Here is a 19586-nt window from a genome sequence, read left to right on the forward strand (position 1 = left end):
AGATTTTTTTTTTTGTTCCACCGCATTTCTTCGGTCGGTCGAAATGAAAATTACAAATTCACGAATTTTAGTTTGCTTCGTTCTAGTTCAACTAAATACTGAGATAATTACGTACGTTGTTGTTTAATTTGTATTCACAAATACCAGTGAATGTAGAACACAACCAACAAGGAATAACAATTAACTTTATTACATACTCATATATCTTTCACCTTCTTCTTCGTAAAGAAACGAGACTGTCGACGATTTGCTACCAGAAGGTTCTTAGTTACTTTGGTCACATTGCTCGGCGGCCACCAGACAACCTTGACAGATTGATTGTGGTGGGCAAGGTAGAAGGGAAAAGACCCGCCGGCCGGCCACCAAACCGTTGGTTGGATCAGATAACTGCGCTCACTGGACTCTCTGTTGCGAACGCCCTGAGAGAAGCCGAAAACCGAAGCAAATGGAAGCTGATGGTACAAAGAGCTACGAAGGGCTTTCAGGGACACGACCTTCAGCAATTAAGTATTCGATTAAGAAGAAGAATATCTTTCACCTATAAAATATTTTACATGAATAAGAATATAAACGTGTAAGTATTAGAATAACCATAATAAGAATGCTTACTAATTTTTAAGTTTACAATTGGTCATTTTTTTAATGCTTACAATAGGTTAGTGTAGCATATTGTAAGCACACATGATACCACTACCAATCTACCTTTTTAATGATATCAATACGACGACGACGTAGGGGGGTTCCCGCGGTCAACACTACCCGGGGTAGGTCGTGGTATCGCTATGATGTCTTTAGTCTCATGTAAGCATTTAACAGCAGTTGTATTCTATGAGATTATTCACTCATCGAAGCTCTTATTTACTTCACACTATATACATAAAACAAAATCTGTATATAAGCGAACTTAATATCATAAGAATTCTCTCCTGGTTCACCACAAATATGTTTAACGTAAATCTATTTAACTGTGAAGTCCAGTCAATTACGTACGTACATTGATTGATGTGTTGATGAATTTTCAAGAAACGTATGAATCTACGTGATCCCTGTCAGCGACGAGTGCTACAGTTCAAGGGCAAATCTGTATAGATTGTGGGAACCGACATCCCTGGCCTTGTGCCAACACAAAACCTAGACAACATTGGACTCAGCCTGTGGCTTTATTTTTTATTGCTTAGATGTGTGGACGAGCTAACAGCCCACCCGGTGTTCAGTGGTTACTGGAGCCCATAGACATCTAAACGCGCCACCCACCTTGAGATAAAGTTCTAAGGTCTCAGTATAGTTACAACGGCTGCCCCACCCTTCGAGCCGAAACGCATTACTGCTTCCAGGCAGAAATAGGCTTGTCGCAGTCCTATATTCATTTATTAGGGAGTGGTAAAAGTATTAATGCCTCTTGAAATTCAATATGTATAGAGGAATATTTAATTTGCATTTGCATCTATATATACCTATAAAAATGAATTGCTGTTCGTTAGTCTCGCTAAAACTCGAGAACGGCTGCACCGATTTGGCTAATTTTGGTCTTGAATTGTTTGTGGAAATCCAGAGAAGGTTTAAAAGGTAGATAAATATGAAAATGCTCGGAATTAAATAATTTTGTTTTTCCTTTGATGTGTCCCCCGCCGGACGGATTCCTTTTGTTTGTTTTAAGTTTATTTTATTATTTATCGCTTGAGGCACTACGAAGTCTGCCGGGTTGGCTAGTTTGCATATAAATCAGTGGTAGTGCGTGTCATAAACCCACACGTGTAGGTACTATGGTTCTGCCTATTTCTGTCTTTTCGAAACAGTCACCTATTTCGGGTTTCAATGGTGAAACAGCCGTTCTACAAAGATATTAAGATTTCTAGCTCATTCACTCCTCTACGGTAACGGTATCTTTCAACGTAACTTTCGCCTAGTTCAAGTCGTCCGATTAACTTGAAAATTTGTAATCAAGAAACAATGACAAAATCATTTTTTTTTTTTTTTTTACTAATATTCTTACTAGGAGACCACGGTAAAAAAATGTACCTACATACAATCCGTAAGACAACGAAAATTGTTATTCTTTATCATCAACTTAAAAAGATCTTACAGTTGAAACATTTACTATATAAATTACAGCTTTTAAACTTTAAGGCCCTCTAACGTGAAGGATGCCTTGACCACACAATGTTACGTTTTATTAGCAGATGTTTCTTATACAAAAGTTGAGGTATTTTAAAATATAGTATATATCATCGGAATCTTTTTTTTAAACAATCAAATCACATTACACACTTTCCATGACATCACAATAATATTTTCCAGTAAATCAACAATTTAAATTGTGGTTTACTTACGATAGTTGGACGATATTTATTCAAGTATTCAAACGAGTATTATCTTTTATTTGTGACTGATTTACAATTAAATGCAAACGAGACACGCGTTATTTTAGACCCGCATTGAATTAAATTTAAAAAAAATGTGCAAGTAATTCGAAAAAAGAAAGAAGCCAATAAAAAATTCCATGAATACTGAACTAGAAATGAATACATATAGCTAGTTCCGCAGCAAAGTGTCCTTATAACTAAAATACATGCTTATCATAAGCAATGCGGCATGTGTTGAATGTTGAAACCCGAGTGTTTATGATACTGACGCTTTTTTCACATCAGTCCTGGCCGTTCGTTGCTGACGTCAAGCCTATGTCAACATTAACTGGGTCAGTAAACAAGGATGAATTACACTCGAACCAGCCAAAATAATTTCATTATCGTTCAATACTAAGTACTATTTACTTAATAGTGTTTAATTGAACGATCGAAATAAATATCTCAATTTATATAAACCATCAATTTCATTCCAATGATATATTATAAATTATCAAAAGTTTATTAGTTCTTCGTCACATTATATTTGAGATTCAATTTGTGATCTTTTCTAGAGAAAAAAATCCCTTTGCAATTATCTATCTATCTATATATGTATTTAAAAATGAATTGCTGTTCGTTAGTCTCGCTAAAACTCGAGAACGGCTGGACCGATTTGGCTAATTTTTAATCTTGAATTATTTGTGGAAGTCCAGAGAAGGTTTAAAAGGTAGATAAATATGAAAATGCTCGGAATTGAATAAAAATAACAATTTTGTTTTTCCTTTGATGTGTCCCCCGTCAGACGCGATTCTTTTTGTTTGTTTTAAGTTTATTTTATACAAAAGTTTAGGTCTTTTATTTATCGATTGAGGCACTACGAAGTCTGCCGGGTCAGCTAGTTATAGAAATAAAAATCATTGGTATAGATTGCAGCGTGCATTCAAGAGCTGGCGACGCATAGAATTCATGTATGATGATATTGTGGTGTCGACTCGCTCGGCAACAGGTCCGGCGGCGATCAATACGCGGAGCCGCGCCGCCGCACGTTGCACGCCGCCGCCGTCAAGCCCTTTCGATATCACGCTCACCGCGCCGATCGCTAACCGACTAACATAGAAGCTAAACAATTTAACTTCACATTGTATTGAGTTAAAGTATTTTAGATGAATTGAAATAATAAAATAAAAGCGCCGATCTAAATGAAAATAGAGGACTATTTGGGTTTTCAATATTGTAATTTTCTCCCTACCCGCTAAAACTAAAACACGTTACATTTTGACTCTCTGCTTCAGTTTATCAACGAAACCACTTATGACGGAATTGTTTTAAGTTAGAGAACTATTCTAGAGGTACAACTAGTTGCATTTTTTTTTCAAAACAATTTACGTTGATTTCACATTGTAGTGAGTAATAAGTGTTTTTTTTATTTTTTTATTGCCTAGATGTGTGGACGTGCTCGCAGCCCACCTGGAGTTAAGTGGTTACTGGAACCCATAGACATCTACAACGTAAATGCGCCACACACCTTGAGATATAAGTTCAAAGGTCTCAGTATAGTTACAACGGCTGCCCCACCCTTCAAACCGAAACGCATTACTGCTTCACGGCAGAAATAGGCGGGGCAGTGGTACCCACCCGTGCGGACTCACAAGAGGTCCTACCACCAGTAAAATAAGTACTTAAGATGAATTCAAATAATAAAGTGAAAGCGCCGGTCTAAATGAAAATCGAGGGCTATTTGGGTTTTTAATATTGTAATTTTATCCCTACCCGCTAAAACTAAAACACGTTACGTTTTGACTCTCTGCTTCAGTTTATCTACGAAACCACTTATGACGGATTTGTTTTAAGTTAGAGAACTATTCTAGAGGTACAACTAGTTGCAATTTTTTTCAAAACAATTTACTTCGATTTCACATTGTAGTGAGTAATAAGTACTTTAGATGAATTCTAATAATAAAATAAAAGCGTCGATCTAAATGAAAATAGAGGACTATTTGGGTTTTTAATATTGTAATTTTCTCCCTACCCGCTAAAACTAAAACACGTTACATTTTGACTGCCTGATTTAGTTTATCTATGAAACCAGTTATGACGGATTTGTTTTAAGTTAGAGAACTATTCTAGAGGTACAACTAGTTGCAATTTTTTCCACCACATACAGTTCACGCTCTAATAACGAGCTAACAAGCTAGCTGCTAATAAAATCCCGTTTATAAGATATCTTTTTTTACCACAAATAAGTAGGTACACAAAGCAAGAACAGTCAATCGTTAAAATATGCTATAATTCGTAGATCTGCTTGAATTAGCGCGAATAGTATGACCAACACATAAATGTGTCAACACGAATTGTTCCATGCGGCCAGTTCCAATGTGGGCGTTTAGTATCTCAGTTAGATATGTACCGGTTTTACATCATAATGATTATACGGAATATGTATCGAACGTTGAATGTATAAATATTTAATATAGAGGTAAGGATTATTTCACCAAAGACTAAACCAAACCATTCGACCTAAAAATTTGGAATTATGTCACCGTATATACTAATCGTGTTTTTTTTTTAAATTCAAATCCTAACGTATAAGAGTTTCAAAAAAATGTATTCTATTGTCAATATTTTTAAAACTATACCTATACATATGCATCAACGGGGACAAGTTACATCCTGGCTCCAAACTAGGATTCCTCTATTGTAGTATTGTATATTTGAAACAAACAAATTCAAATCAAAATCTACTTTTCTCTAAATAATATAATACTTCCACAGTAAGCGTTTTTATTTCATTCATCGTCACATGAGACGCGTTAAATGGTAATTATTTAGTAGGTCACCATATTTCCCCTCGAATTTGATCACATCATGTTCACTAACATGGACGAACATAATTTTTTCACTGCCACTCTCCCTATACGCATTTTCGTGTTGTGGAACGCTAATTTAGTTCACAAAGGGGAATCGTATGTATGGAACTCTTCAGGAATTCGTGTTCTATTGTATTTTATTGTAATACATTCATTTAAAAAAGTACAAAACTTAAAGGACTTAAAATTAAATTCAACCCAAAATACTGTATATCACGCGGTCTCACTCGCTCAATGTTAAATACTTAAAATGGGGATTTTGTATGGATTTCAGTACAGATATAGACCTATTCTTAGTCTTAAACTATAGAACACAGAATCGTTAATGTGAATTGATTCATTCATCAGTTATTCGGTTCGCGTTAATGAATAAGCGCGCAAATGTTTAAACAAAAAAATAAAAAAATATTATCTCTGATTTTCTCTGGTCAGTCGGACTACATCGAAACAGGCGAGAACATCATCGTTTTTTTTTTTTAAAATATCAACGATTAGCGTCCCTATCGGTCTACACAAAAGTAAAATTGTGTACCTATATTAAATACACGTTACTCATAAAATTCTTAATATTATTTAAATGAAAACCGCAAACTCACCTATTTGTTTTGATTAACATGCTTCATAACACACAAAGGTAGGTGGAATAACGGTAGTACCTTTCATGAGCTCAAACTACATCATTACAAATTATTTTGTTACTGATTGAAAATGTGAGTTGTATAAATATTGATTAATGTTAAAATCAATGACCATAAATAGTTTTTGAAAATTATACCATAATAATACTAAGAAATCTTGCAGAACATAATATATTCCTGAGTGATTACGATAGGATGTAAAGAGATCAACATACAAACATGAATAGTGTTTCTACAAAGAGCTCCTTATCCGTACTGCAAGAACTTCCGTTGTCTGGATTCGCGCATAAGGCTACTAATCTCTTATCTCAGTTTAATTAGGTACATAGTATTTTTTCATAAGTATCATTTTACGATTTTATAATTCGAGATAAAACAGAAAAATTGGCCAAAGGAGTGACAGAATCTTGTCCAAGATATAAAAATCGAAATAGAGAAGACAGCAATGTAGATGACATCAAAAAAGTGGTAGGAACAACTTGGATGAGAAAAACGCAGGATAGAACATTATGGAGAGCCTTTGGGGAGGCCTATGCTGTACAGCAAGACGATCAAGAAACCGGTGTAAAATAATAAAACAAGATAATAAGTGTACACTTACATATTTAGAAAATCGCGCTAGCGACCTACTTATTAAATAAATAAATAAATAATTTAAATTAGATTTTTAATAAAGGCTATCTTAATCTTTTTACCATTTGATCGGTAAAGAAAACAAGAAAAACAAGTCAAATTATGTCATTCTTTGTTTTCCGATTTTGCAAGCGCTCATAAGTAGTTGGTAGTGCTATAAACCCCAATACGGTTCAACGGTGAAGTTGTCTCGTGTGAAATTTTACTTAATAGTAAATATGTTATTAATATTTGCTTTATGGGCTGCAATGTTTTATTTGACACACATTTTGACTATTTAACCATGACACACGTTTTAGCTTCTAGTGATATAATCGTTTGATTTGCGTGACAGTTTGTTTTTTAATAGCGAAATTAATTTGTTAACGTGATTGCGGAAGATGCGACAGTGTACATAATACGTCGGCAGACCGGATGATCCAATCGGCACAGAGTACGGACGTGCCCTTCATCGGGGGGAGTTTAGCAAGCGCACATGTATCACATTATCAATCGAGCAAATAATTCCGGAACATAAATTGTATGTATTGGATGGAAAAAAACTAATTTCGTAACATAAATTACCATCGTTGGACAAATATTGCAAGCGATAGTGTAACAACGAAATTCACGAGGCTCCTTATGTGTTACACGATACCCTAAGGATGACTTGCGTTTTGCTGTAAACAGTTTCTATAATTTACAAGTGCATGTTAAGTGGTGCTTGCACTGCACACTATAAACACATACGCTATGTTATAATAGTAATGAAATATCAAACTACTGTGGCAGCAGCATTAGAGAGTTTTAGAAATTTTAGTGTCCTTTAGATAATTTTTTTACAGGAAACAATCACTTCACGATATAATTAAATATCATCATTATCAAAATTTACAATTACGATTAGAACAACAAATTATGTCTGTAATTACATATCATATCTTACTATATTTTTCGTACATGAATAGCTAGTTCATTGCTGTTAAGCAGCTTACGTATTCATTTTTTTACGCATGCGTATAGTATTACTGCGTCAGGCTGGTCGACCGGCGCGGATTACGACACATCTGAAAACGTAACCAACAAACGCCCCCACTGTCTGAATACAACAACAAAACTAAACCTAGGGACTGAACACTCCATTGACGATCGATTCGCGATGGACAAAGCTCGGTGTTACACAGTCATGCCGGGACCAAGGCCCCTGCCCATACTCGGCAATTCATGGAGGTTCGCATTAGGCTGGAAACCATGGAGAACGAAAAGGCTGGACTTGACGCTTTGGTGTTTACGATCGTTAGCCGGCGCGGGCGGTGCCGCTAAAGTGGCCAAATTATTCGGTCATCCCGATCTCGTTTTCCCTTTCTGCGCCGAAGAAACCGCGAGGATATACAGGAGGGAAGATGCGATGCCCCACAGAGCTGCAGCTCCATGTCTAAAGCACTACAAACAAGAGTTAAGGAAAGATTTCTTCGGAGACGAACCAGGACTTATTGGAATGTAAGTAGAATGAAATCGAAAAGATAATAAGTCTATTTAAACCAATCGTTATTTATATGATCAATTAATAAATTATTTAACAGTCACGGAGAACCGTGGTCAAGATTTCGGTCAAAAGTATCCAAAGCATTAATAGCTCCCGAAGCGGCACGTGCTGCTGTACCGGAGTTAGATTACGTCGCTAATGACTTTGTTATAAGGTAACAATCTAAATTTCTATCGTTAATTAATTTGGTTATGTAATACTAAAAACATATCGGGCGATTTTTGTGGTAAAAAGTTAATTTTAATGGCAATTGGTTAAACTGTTAATTTATTTTAATTATTAAATCTGTAGTAGGTATAGCTTTAATTTTACATAGCTTAAAATTAAAACTGAAACAATTTAATAACTGTAATAACAAAAGTTGAAACTAATTAATGCAAAGTGTTAAATTGTTTACTATTTATCTAAAGCCCTTATATGAGCACAAGTCTACGTTACAAGCTAATATTGATAGGATTGTAGGATTGACCTGTGGGCGAAGTCAATAATGTCCAACCACTAATAAAAGTATTGAGGATTCAGGGAAAGTTAATTATCCAAAATGAGGTATCATCATAATATTGCTTTATGGACAAGGTATCGAAGAAGAAATAGCATTTTCGGATTATTAAATAGCAAGACATTGTATTGTCATGTAAGGTCCCCTGGGATGTTATGTACATAGTTTGAATCTCCAATGATACGAATGTAAAATCTCGGTTTAATGACTACATCCCGTTTTTAACAACTACGTCTGCGCATTTGTTTTGAACCGACGATTAAATGACTCATTGCGGGAATCAACAAACCTCATTCAACGTAAGAGAATAACATTTTCTTTCGTTACATTTAAAATAACATTAGCATTCAGTATTTGAATATTTGGATAGAGTATAGTAATGTATTTTGCGGTCACTAAAAAAAACATCGAAACTTGATAGACATTTACAATTTTTCAGATTAGAACATCTCCTTGATCTGAACAGGGAACTTCCAAAAGATTTCCTCACGGAGCTCTATAAATGGGCTCTCGAATGTAAGTGCCACTCGATAAGTGTTACTTAAAAATCATCTTCTAAACGAGTTTTAAAAGGAAATTTTTGACACTAATCTCGTTCTTTTTTCAGCTGTGGGCGCGTGGGCTTTGGGCACACGATTAGGATGTTTAAGCGATACCAAAACGGACGCTAAGGAAATGATAAAATGTATACATGGATTTTTTCACAGTGTACCCGAATTGGAGTTGTCCGCACCATTATGGAGAATATATTCAACGCCCGCTTACAAAACCTATATCGAAGCACTGGACTCTTTCAGATTACTCTGTTTAAAAAGATTAACTGATAAAGGAGTCTGTGCTCAGGTGGCTAAAAATAGCGGTCAGAAAGTAGCCACAATCCTGGCTTTAGATTTAATGTTAGTTGGAGTGGACACAACAGCCGCCGCAGCTGCGAGTTCTTTATACTTATTAGCTAATGTACCTAGGGCACAGAGAGCGCTTCAAAAAGAACTAGACACGAATTTACCGAAAAATAGAATATTGAATGATAAGGACGTGGACAAACTTCCTTATCTGAAAGCTTGTATTAAAGAAGCGTTGCGGTAAGTTAATATTATTTTTAATTCATTAATTTCATATAAGTAGCTATTTTAGTTGTATTTTTGCAAATCATGAATATCTTTTAAACGTACAAAGAACCATTTCAAAGCAAAACGATTAATCATATTATATATACACTGCGAACAACGACAAACAGTTACAAAACAGCAACAACAAAAAAATGAGTCCTACATTGTAGAAAAATGATACGATGTATCGTCTTATTGTAACATAATCATTGATGGTCAGCGTTCGATTACATTTCTCAATGCACTCGTTTATTTCGTGTCGTGTCTGACTAATTGAAATGAATAATTTAATTCTCGTGATAAAATGTATGGAAATGTCGTGTTATGTGTTCTTCTATGTTATAAATCAGAGCCATTTCATTCGCCGAGAAATCTTGAGCACTTTACATTTATCAAACTGAAATCACTTATTTCAGGTACTGCGAATGGCCAAATGTAATGTGCCAGTGCCATTGACGTAATCACGTGAATGTTTTGTTACCTCACCATTACCTATATACAGTAAACGGAATAACTTGTTAATAAACATTTTATTTCACGTTATTAATCAATGTTATCTGTTATAATTATGTGCTGTTTGATATTGTCCAACGAATTCGAAAGAAAGAATATTTATTTTAATTATAATGCATTCGAAATGTTCTAGAATGAAACCGGTAATTTTGGGAAACGGACGATGCATTCAATCGGATACCACCATATCTGGCTACAAAGTTCCAAAAGGTGTAAGTTTTTCAACCTCAATATTGGCTAGTGAAATAACTATAACTAAACTATACTTTAGTTAATATTGATATGTGTGTGGTAATAAGCCTGTTTTCACTAAACCTATTCCTATTTCCAGACTCATATAGTGTTCCCGCACTATATATTATCGAACGAAGAACGATATTTTCCGTCACCGCACGAATACGTGCCTGAACGTTGGTTACGAGAAAACGATATTGCCGGCAAAGATCAGTATCCCATAAAAGCGATGAATCAATTCGATAAGAGGCATAGCTCGGACGAGATATCGAGAACATGCGAACATACAATAGTGTCGGACGTATGTCGCGAGCAGAAGGAAATAGGGATACACCCGTTCGCGTCACTCCCCTTCGGATTTGGTCGACGGATGTGCGTCGGGAAGAGATTCGCCGAAGTCGAATTGCAACTTTTACTGGCCAGGGTAATCATTGATTTTTTATTATTATTTAATAATACAAATTACGAGACATCTATATATTAATACGTGAAGCAAAAACTTTGTACCCCCTTTTACGAAAATTGCGCGGACGGAGGAGCATGAAATTTCCCACACTTATAGAGAATATAGAGTAGTGCAGAATGTAAATATTTTGTTAAATTGTGCATAAAAAACACTTTAAATCAATAAAAAAAAACATTACACACACTACCATCTATTTGACAAACACACACTTAAATACATGTATACTTTGTTTATTGACAAACTTTTATTACTTAAAATCTGTGGTCAAATTGAGAATAGATTAATATATGTATTGTTTATCTATACTAATATTATAAAGAGGAAAGATTTGTTTGTTTGTTTGTTTCGAATAGGCTCCGAAACTACTGGACCGATTTGAAAAATTCTTTTTCCATTAGAAGCCGACATTGTCCCTGATGAACATAGGCTACTTTTTTTTATTTATTTTTTTTATTATTTTTTTTTGGTTTCATGTGTGTTTTAATTTTTCCGAAGCGAAGCGAGGGCGGGTCGCTAGTCTTTAATATTATTTGTCTATAGTGTAGTCTTAGTGAAATCTGTGAATAAAGAAGTTTATGTCTTTGACAATAGAACCATAATAATATTTAAATGTATAATTAAAATTAATTAAAGTCGAATTTCGACTACTGCGGGACCACTACTTATATCAAAATTACAAAAACATTCTAATGACTATTTCTATTTCAGATATTTCAAAAATATAACGTATTGTGGAGGCATCCTGAACTGACCTACAGCGTAACGCCCACATATATACCGAATGAATCTCTCAAATTTACATTGAACAAGAGAAATGAGTAGTATTCTTTTATTGATGTTTTACTTTTGACCGGCTTAGTACATCTTAGTTTCTAATCAAATTAAATTAGATAGTTACTGTTGTTGTGCTGGGTTTCACTAGACAAAAATAATATAGCAAATAGTTAAAGTGATTAAATAAAATTGCCGAATTTCAACACGCATTACTGGAAAAATAGCAAACGAGTTAGAATTTTAAATTCGAACCACTGATACGAATGAGATTTGAGGTAGTTTTTAATGTACAACTCCTAATTTAACAATGTTTACGAATATATAGTTATATGACCACGTGCCTGTTGTCATGACAAAAAAGTTACTGTACCTATAAATACGGTAACATTAAGGTTATGAGAAGTAAATCAAATAACTTGCGTTTGGCCCCAAATTTGAAAACGACCCACACTGCGATAAATATTAACTCAAATATGAACAGGTACCCACCCTATTTCAAATAAAATGATCGCACGCAATCTGATGCTAATACAACAACGGTGGTAGGACCTCTTGTGAGTCTGCACGGGTAGGTAGGTACCACCACCCCTCCTATTTCTGCCGTGAAGCAGTAATGCGGTTCGGTTTGAAGGATTGTGAAGCCGTTGTAACTATTGAGACCTTAGAACTTATATCGCAAGGCGGGTGGGGCATTTACGTTGTAGATGTCTATGGGTAAGTAACCACTTAGCACCAGGTGGGCTATGAGCTCGTCCATCCATCTAAGCTATAAAAAAAATATCAAAGTACTCACTATTTAGCGGAGTCGTTGAGTTGGTACTCGTTGGAACGACCGAAGCACTCCTGAACGCCTGAGTCGGCCCAGAGCCTTTTCATCGCTGCGAGAAGCTCCTCACTGAACGGTTCCGTGTCCTCCATCCGTTGAATCACGTCGAACACCATCTTACCATCGCTCTGCAAATACCGCGTAGTGTTAAAAAGAAACTAATAGATTCTATACTAATCTATAATTTTAATACGTGAAGCAAAATCTTTGTACACCTTTTTACGAAAATTGCGCGGACGGAGGAGTATAAAATTTCCCACACTTATAGAGAATATAGAGAAGGAGTGCAGCACAATGCAAATATTTTTTTTTTTAAATACAGTAAACCATTAAAGAAAACATTACACACCCTACCGTGTATTTGACACACATACGCATATATACGATTTTGTTTATTGTTAAAGTCTGTGCATAAGTTGAGAATAGATTGAATATTGTTTGTCTTTATTAATATTTGTCTAAAGTGTAGTCTTGGCGAAATCTGTGATTATAGAAGTATAAGAGTCTTTGACAATATAATCATAATAGTGTACAATCTTATAATTTCAATTAATTATAGTCGAATTTCGACTATCGGAGGACCATTAGTAATATTAGAATAATGAATATTCGAATATAGTGTTTTTTTTTAAATTGTAAATTACCCGTATGATCGATCATAAACCAAATGTCAAGGACGATGAAATTTATTTATAGAAAAACTTTCGTAATTTTAATGTTATAAGGCAATTAAGTAACTTATGCATTTGTCCATGCAATAAAATTTATCTATGTACTATGTATTAAATTCACAATGTTTTTTTTTAGGTAATAAAATATAACATTTCTACACAGTTACTGTTACTACATTCGTATCCGATCGTACATTCGAATCTTCGAACAGAGCGAATATTCATTTTGAGTTTAGTGAACCGATATCTCAAAGGAGATGCGCTAATCGGATTAGCGAGTCGTTCAAACGTACCTCGGAACTGTGTAAGCTTTCGTTACGCAATACAGAGATACTTGAATAACTAACTGCATTCGTTCATACATCATATTAAGTATACAACGGCCACTCAAATCTCGTTTTGTATTAGATTAAATTATTAACAAGTTTTGAGCTCATTGCAAATTATCCATAATTATTATACATACATACTTAATATAAATTTGATATCAACAGGACAATGTCAAAAAATATTTAAAAAAAGAAACGGTTTAAAAAGACCAACAAAATACGCTATATACAGAAAATAAATTTTAAAAAATTTGAAAAAAAAATTTTGCTAGTAAAAATGATTATTTTGGTAATTTTTTTTAACTATTATTTATTTTTCATTTTTTATTTGAATTTCAATTCTATCAATATATTTTTTTTAATATTGAATTGTCATCGGTCCTCAATAAGTATACCAAATTTCGAGTTGATCCGACGTTTTGAAGGGGGTCAAAATCATGTTCAAAGATTCCGTTACAAACATCCATACGACCGTCTGAAGCTAATAAAAGCGTATTAATAAACAGTTCTTTTAATATAATATATAGTATGCTCTTGTTGGCTGCAGAGTTTTTATAATTGAAGGGTGGTACGAGAAAGTGCGCATGCGCGAACTACCTCCCCACAGCCGACAAGAGGCCCGAAGAACACACCATTCAAACAACCCCACTCGTATTTCCGAAGCTCGAGACCACCTATTTTTAAAACACAAATTGTATATATTCAGTCCAAATTTTCTCAGTTTGATTATATTCAAAACTCTTTTCCGTTGTTATCATTAATACATGTACATTGTTTTCATTCAACCTTATAGTTTGTAAGAGTTAGTTTTCCTCCCGATGAACGTAATTCGATCATATTTAGATTTATTACATTTTGTCTATATGTTTCTGGGATTAGTAAGAATGGGACGTATGAAAAGAGTTTGGAACGGAGCGTTAAGAAGTGAGTGAGACAAAACGGAAAGAAAAGGAAAAGAGAATGACAGACAGAATGACAGAGAATAGGAAGATGGCGAAGACGGTTAAATGGACAAGGCGTAAATTGAATTTTATTTATTATTTGGAACAGTGAAGTTTTATTTTATGCACTGCGATCTCTATTCTACATGTTTATTTATTTATTTATTGCTTAGGTGGGTGGACGACCTCACAACCCATCTGGTGTTAATTGGTTGCCGGAGCCCATAGACATCTACAACGTAAATGCCGCCACCCACCTTGAGATATGAATTCTAAGGTCTCACAAGACGTCCTACCAACAGTAATTACGTAAATTATAATTATGCGGCTTTGATTTTTATTATACGACGTTATCCCTTCACCGTGGAAGTCAATAGTGACCATTTGTTAAGTACGTATTTCACTAGAAAAATTGGTACCCGTCTGCGGGATTCGAACACTAGTTCATCGCAAAATACGAAAGCACCGGACGGACGTCTTATCCTTTAGGCCACGACGATTTCATGCACCGGAATAACAACAAAAACAAGACTACATATGGGTCGACTATTATCAAAGCCGGCAATGTGACTTTTGGACAATTATTGGTAAATCAGAAAAACGAATTATTGACTTTGTATTCCATTGGCAGTCACAAAACTCTTCTGAATGACATCTTAGATAAATAACAGGTTAAGTATTAACCTTTATTTAATGCAGGTTTTGAACCGTATTCTTTGAAGGAGACGATTATATTCAAATCAATCTGTATTGACATATCAATAACATTTTTTTGTTCAAATGCACAGATTGCCACCTTTGATAATAGACGACTCATATTTTCTTAATATTTTTACTGTCAACATTTAAAGATCTTCAAAACTATTAAACAAAACAAGACAAACAGTTGACAGAGAAAACAGTACTTATTTTGTCTTTACCTATTAATATGTATAATACAGACACCGTAGATAATTGACCTATTATTGAAATCATGTATTTAAACAAAGCGGACAACGTCATACAGCATACTTAGCCTTTATACACGTGTTTTTAATCATTTTTTTAAGTTAGACCCAAACACCACATTCGCGCCGTCCGTAAGTTATCGTACAGATATCACGTCTCCCAAAGATATAATAGGTACATGTATCGTTGAAGGGTTTTATTGAATGCGCCATTTGCTCGGTGAGTCACTCACCTAATATGCATAGGTAATTTGAACGAGGGCGGCAGGCACTAGACACTTTTAGTTTAAAGCCATTCTACCGACTACTTACCACATGTCATGTTATTTAATTTTATGTTAAACATCCACTGTTCGATGCAATTACCGATGGATTAAAAATATTGTTCACTTAAATGTTATCTCCATTCCGAGCTCCGAACAATTCTTCTACATCATTCAAACTATACACACATACATAAAGGAATATTTATTGCGAATTATTGTGTGAAGAGGTCATCAAAATATTATACTATATTACACAATTTAAAGTACAATGCTCTGAAATCTCAAGAGCTAGTGACGCAATAATACATTAAACATGCGGACAAATTTATTTTTACGGTAAAGACATCTAATGTCAAAGGACAATTATTTGTGTGCGTCACAACCGGTGACAATGGATTTCATTACAATGTTTTGAGAGCATCCAGCTCTGTTGTGTAAGCAGTGACGTTTTGGAAATGATAATGAGATGCACCTCTACAGGTGGATGGATACAACGGAACAGTGATAAGCTATCGCGTCACATTCCGGGCTGGTTTGTTTAGTGTTCTGATAACGATGTGGGCATTGAAGGGTGTCTGTCGGCGCTTAAATAATTAACTACATGTAAAGAAAAATCTTTATCATTTAAAATTCTTTAGTTTTAAAAAAGGATTTTTCGTCAGTATCATTCAGTGAAGCCTGTCATTGAGTAACGAGAGAGTTTAGTTTTTTATAGTTTATTAATACTGTTTACTGTTTAATTTTTAATATTAATTTTAAAAGAGATTAAGGGCTTTAAATATTGTTTTTTTTATTATACACATAACAAAAAACGCAATGAAGACTTTTATTGTTTATTCATTCTGAAGTACTCTATATCATTATATACATATACGAGCGTTGAGACGTAAATTTATTGCGGTTCAACGGAGCGATATTGTCACGTGCACGAGAGCCGTGCAATAAACTTTTGTTCCATATGCAGCAAAGCTAGGAAAATATCCGATCGCTTTCGTGAATAAAGTATGCGTCGTATTGATCTCTCAACGAAGCACGTTCGTGGAATCGGATTATTGTTCCGGAAAACGAACAGATATTGGTTTTTAGGAAAAATTCTTGAAATAAGGACTAATAGTATGCTATAAACATACTTTAAATCCATATATGTATGTTAGAAACGAAAACTAACAAATGGTGGACATTTGAGACGGAACTTAAAACTGTATAAACATCTAGAAAAGTCAAAATTTGGTGCTCGAAATTCAAGAAAACAATTGAATGAGATAAAAAATTGGATGCAGTTTCAAATGGTTATTTTAAGAACTATACAGCTAAATAGCTAGTCGCGCTATCCGGTTTCAAATATCCATCCTATATGTTATCATTTATAAAACTTATATGACCACTTTAGAATATAAAGTGCTTTTAGAACATGAAATCCTTTTTGACTTTTCTCTTTTAAAATTAAGAAATTATACCTATAACTTATGTTTTCTACGGAAAATGTTAACCACAGTTAAAAATTATGGCGTATAGTTTTAAATTAAATTCAAAATCTATATATGTAAAAATCAATTGCTTTTCATTAGTCTCGCTAAAACTCGAGAACGGCTGGACCGATTGGCTAATTTTGATCTTGAATTATTTGTGGAAGTCCAGAGAAGGTTTAAAAGATAGATAAACATGAAAATGCTTAGAATTAAATATAAAATAACAATTTTGTTTTTCCTTTGATGTGTCCCCCGTCGGACGGATTCCTTTTGTTTTTTTTAAGTTTATTTTATACAAAAGTTTATGTCTTTTATTTATCGATTGAGGCATTACGAAGTCTGCCGGGTCAGCTAGTTATGAATAAAAATTGATAATTACTTCTCGGTCTCTATTGCCATAGATGATGCCCAAGTTGGGCATGGCACGCAAGATGGCGACGAGCGACTGGATCGTATTGCTGTAGACCACGGGCCGGTACTGTTTGAAGTCTTCATTTGTGAATCCACTTTCATGGATAATTCTGTACAAAGAAAAAATCAAATTAATCTCGACATATTTATTTGTCATCGGAAGATAGAAGAAAACTTGTTTTCTGATACGGTTTAATCAACATGACTGAATTATGATCGATGATCACTTTAATCATGTTTTTGATTATCGATTATACACATTTATCATATCATTATTATATCATTACATTTAAATTTAATCCCAATAAACGTATTGATCTAAAATCGATTCTTAGACAGTTTGCACTTGTTTCTTTACCATAAATATCTTTACGAATCATTTAAAAAAAATTGATAATATGAAGGATGACTTATATTATTACATATTGTACCACAAACTATGAACTAGTATAGTAACTGGGACACAAAGATGAGACATTTTGAGTACTTATGCGCATATTAAACACTGAAAGTTGTGGTTTAATTTGAAATATTCATCGTAAAGTGTTGTTATATTATTAACTAGAACCACCGTTCGTTAGTTAGTCACTAATGGTAGTCCTAAAGGCTTGGTAAAACAATTATTTTTGTGACGTGTTTCTCAACAATATTTTGTAGTAAAACAAAATCATAGATTTTCATAAGTGTAACATAAATAGCTTGTTTTTGATTGAGATACCTTAAGTACCTAATTGTGATTTTGAAATTTACATACTGCTGCTTTCTGAACAGTTTTTTTTAAATATATATACAAGAATTTGTGCAGAGTCGCAAATAAATACATTTTATGTACAATATATTTGTCCTCCACCTCCTGTGCCATTGATAGATCCTTTATAGGTAAGTAAACATTTTTAATTGAAAATAAACCATCTTCATATTAGGCGTGAATTGCGAACAAGCTACTAAATGAAGCAAAACAGAGCCATCGATCACTCTCGTCTGATTCATAGTTCAATTGCACCGGTTGCTAATGTACACAATTCTACTTAGTCATTACTTCAGACTTGTTCTTGAACGAGAAACTTTAAAGATAAGCGCTTCATTTACTAACCACAATAAATGAGACATTGTTTTAAAGCGTAAATAAGTTACAAACAAATATATTTCTCCGAGCAGAATGTAACAAAAGTAGTTATGACTTCTTTATAGTGTTCATGTAAAATTTACTATGTTTCATGTCTCCAGAAGAAAAAATCGGACACAATATTTTTTCACAAATCTCGTCTTATACATGTTATTAAGGTAACTGAAATCTTTTTTTTTATTGCTTAGATGGGTGGACGAGCTCACAGCCCACCTGGTGTTAAGTGGTTACTGGAGCCCTTAGACATCCACAACGTAAATGCGCCACCCACCTTGAGATATAAGTTCTAAGGTCTCAAGTATAGTTACAACGGCTGCCCCACCCTTCAAACCGAAACGCATTACTGCTTCACGGCAGAAATAGGCAGGGTGGTGGTACCCGCCCGCGCGGTCTCACAAGAGGTCCTACCACCAGTAATTGCGCAAATTATAATTTTGTAAGTTTACATGTAATTTTGTAAAGTTAATTTGTAAATTACATGTAATTTTGTAAGTTTTAAGTAGGGATAAAGTTTTTTTTTTTTTTCATTATTTGACAGTATAACGATGTCTATATATAGACTTATTTTGTTGTAAAAAGCTAAAGGTAAAGGATTGTTACCATACAAAATAAAAAACCATGACAACCTAACAATAGGCACGCCGTGGCATCATTCCTTTGTACGGGAAGTATCCGCATTAAAAAATTAATTATATCAACGTTTTTGTGAATATACTCTTCCACTTGACAGCTATTTTAATGCGTGGCACAAAACAACAATTTCCGTCTAAAATATTTACCACTCATCACGAATTTTACTCTTCTATTATATTTCTATATAAATTATATTTTCAGTAAATCCCATCCAGGCACCCGTCAAAACTGCAATTTCAGTTCCTTTAAATCAAAACAAAAACATGCTAACGCAGTTTTATATTATTGAAATATCGATGTTGGGTAAGCCCCTACAGATTATTTTGACGTCAAGCATCTGGTGCAGTATAGATCTTTCGCATCC

General features: G+C 34.3%; 2 protein-coding genes across 3 annotated transcripts in view; one reads left to right on the plus strand and one right to left on the minus strand.

The window, feature by feature from the left end:
- The window catches only part of Galphao (G protein alpha o subunit), a 42700-nt gene that overhangs the window by 11146 nt on the left and 11968 nt on the right, over positions 1-19586 (minus strand). For both annotated transcript variants that reach the window (XM_089735308.1, XM_089735307.1), the window contains exons 3-4: positions 17432-17573; positions 12397-12557 (exon numbers count right to left, since the gene is read on the minus strand). In XM_089735308.1, coding sequence (XP_089591434.1) covers positions 12397-12557; positions 17432-17573 — 303 coding nt within the window. The remainder of the gene's footprint in view (positions 1-12396; positions 12558-17431; positions 17574-19586) is intronic.
- On the plus strand, positions 7490-11731 carry LOC149500855 (putative cytochrome P450 49a1). The gene is made up of 7 exons (XM_089735304.1): positions 7490-7962; positions 8046-8162; positions 8947-9023; positions 9115-9589; positions 10263-10341; positions 10461-10787; positions 11538-11731. The coding sequence occupies exons 1-7, from the start codon at positions 7622-7624 to the stop codon at positions 11649-11651; spliced, it is 1530 nt and encodes a 509-aa protein (XP_089591430.1). The 5' UTR covers positions 7490-7621; the 3' UTR covers positions 11652-11731.

Source organism: Bombyx mandarina, chromosome 19 (genome assembly GCF_030267445.1).
Source record: "Bombyx mandarina strain Sakado chromosome 19, ASM3026744v2".
In the NCBI taxonomy this organism is placed as follows: domain Eukaryota; kingdom Metazoa; phylum Arthropoda; class Insecta; order Lepidoptera; family Bombycidae; genus Bombyx; species Bombyx mandarina.

Excerpts from the sequence above, each read along its gene's own strand:
- LOC149500855 (XM_089735304.1), top strand. The coding sequence starts at position 7,622 with ATGGACAAAGCTCGGTGTTACACAGTCATGCCGGGACCAAGGCCCCTG. Across the intron at positions 8,163-8,946 it reads GCTAATGACTTTGTTATAAG|ATTAGAACATCTCCTTGATC; the intron begins GTAACAATCTAA and ends ACAATTTTTCAG. Across the intron at positions 9,024-9,114 it reads CTATAAATGGGCTCTCGAAT|CTGTGGGCGCGTGGGCTTTG; the intron begins GTAAGTGCCACT and ends TTCTTTTTTCAG.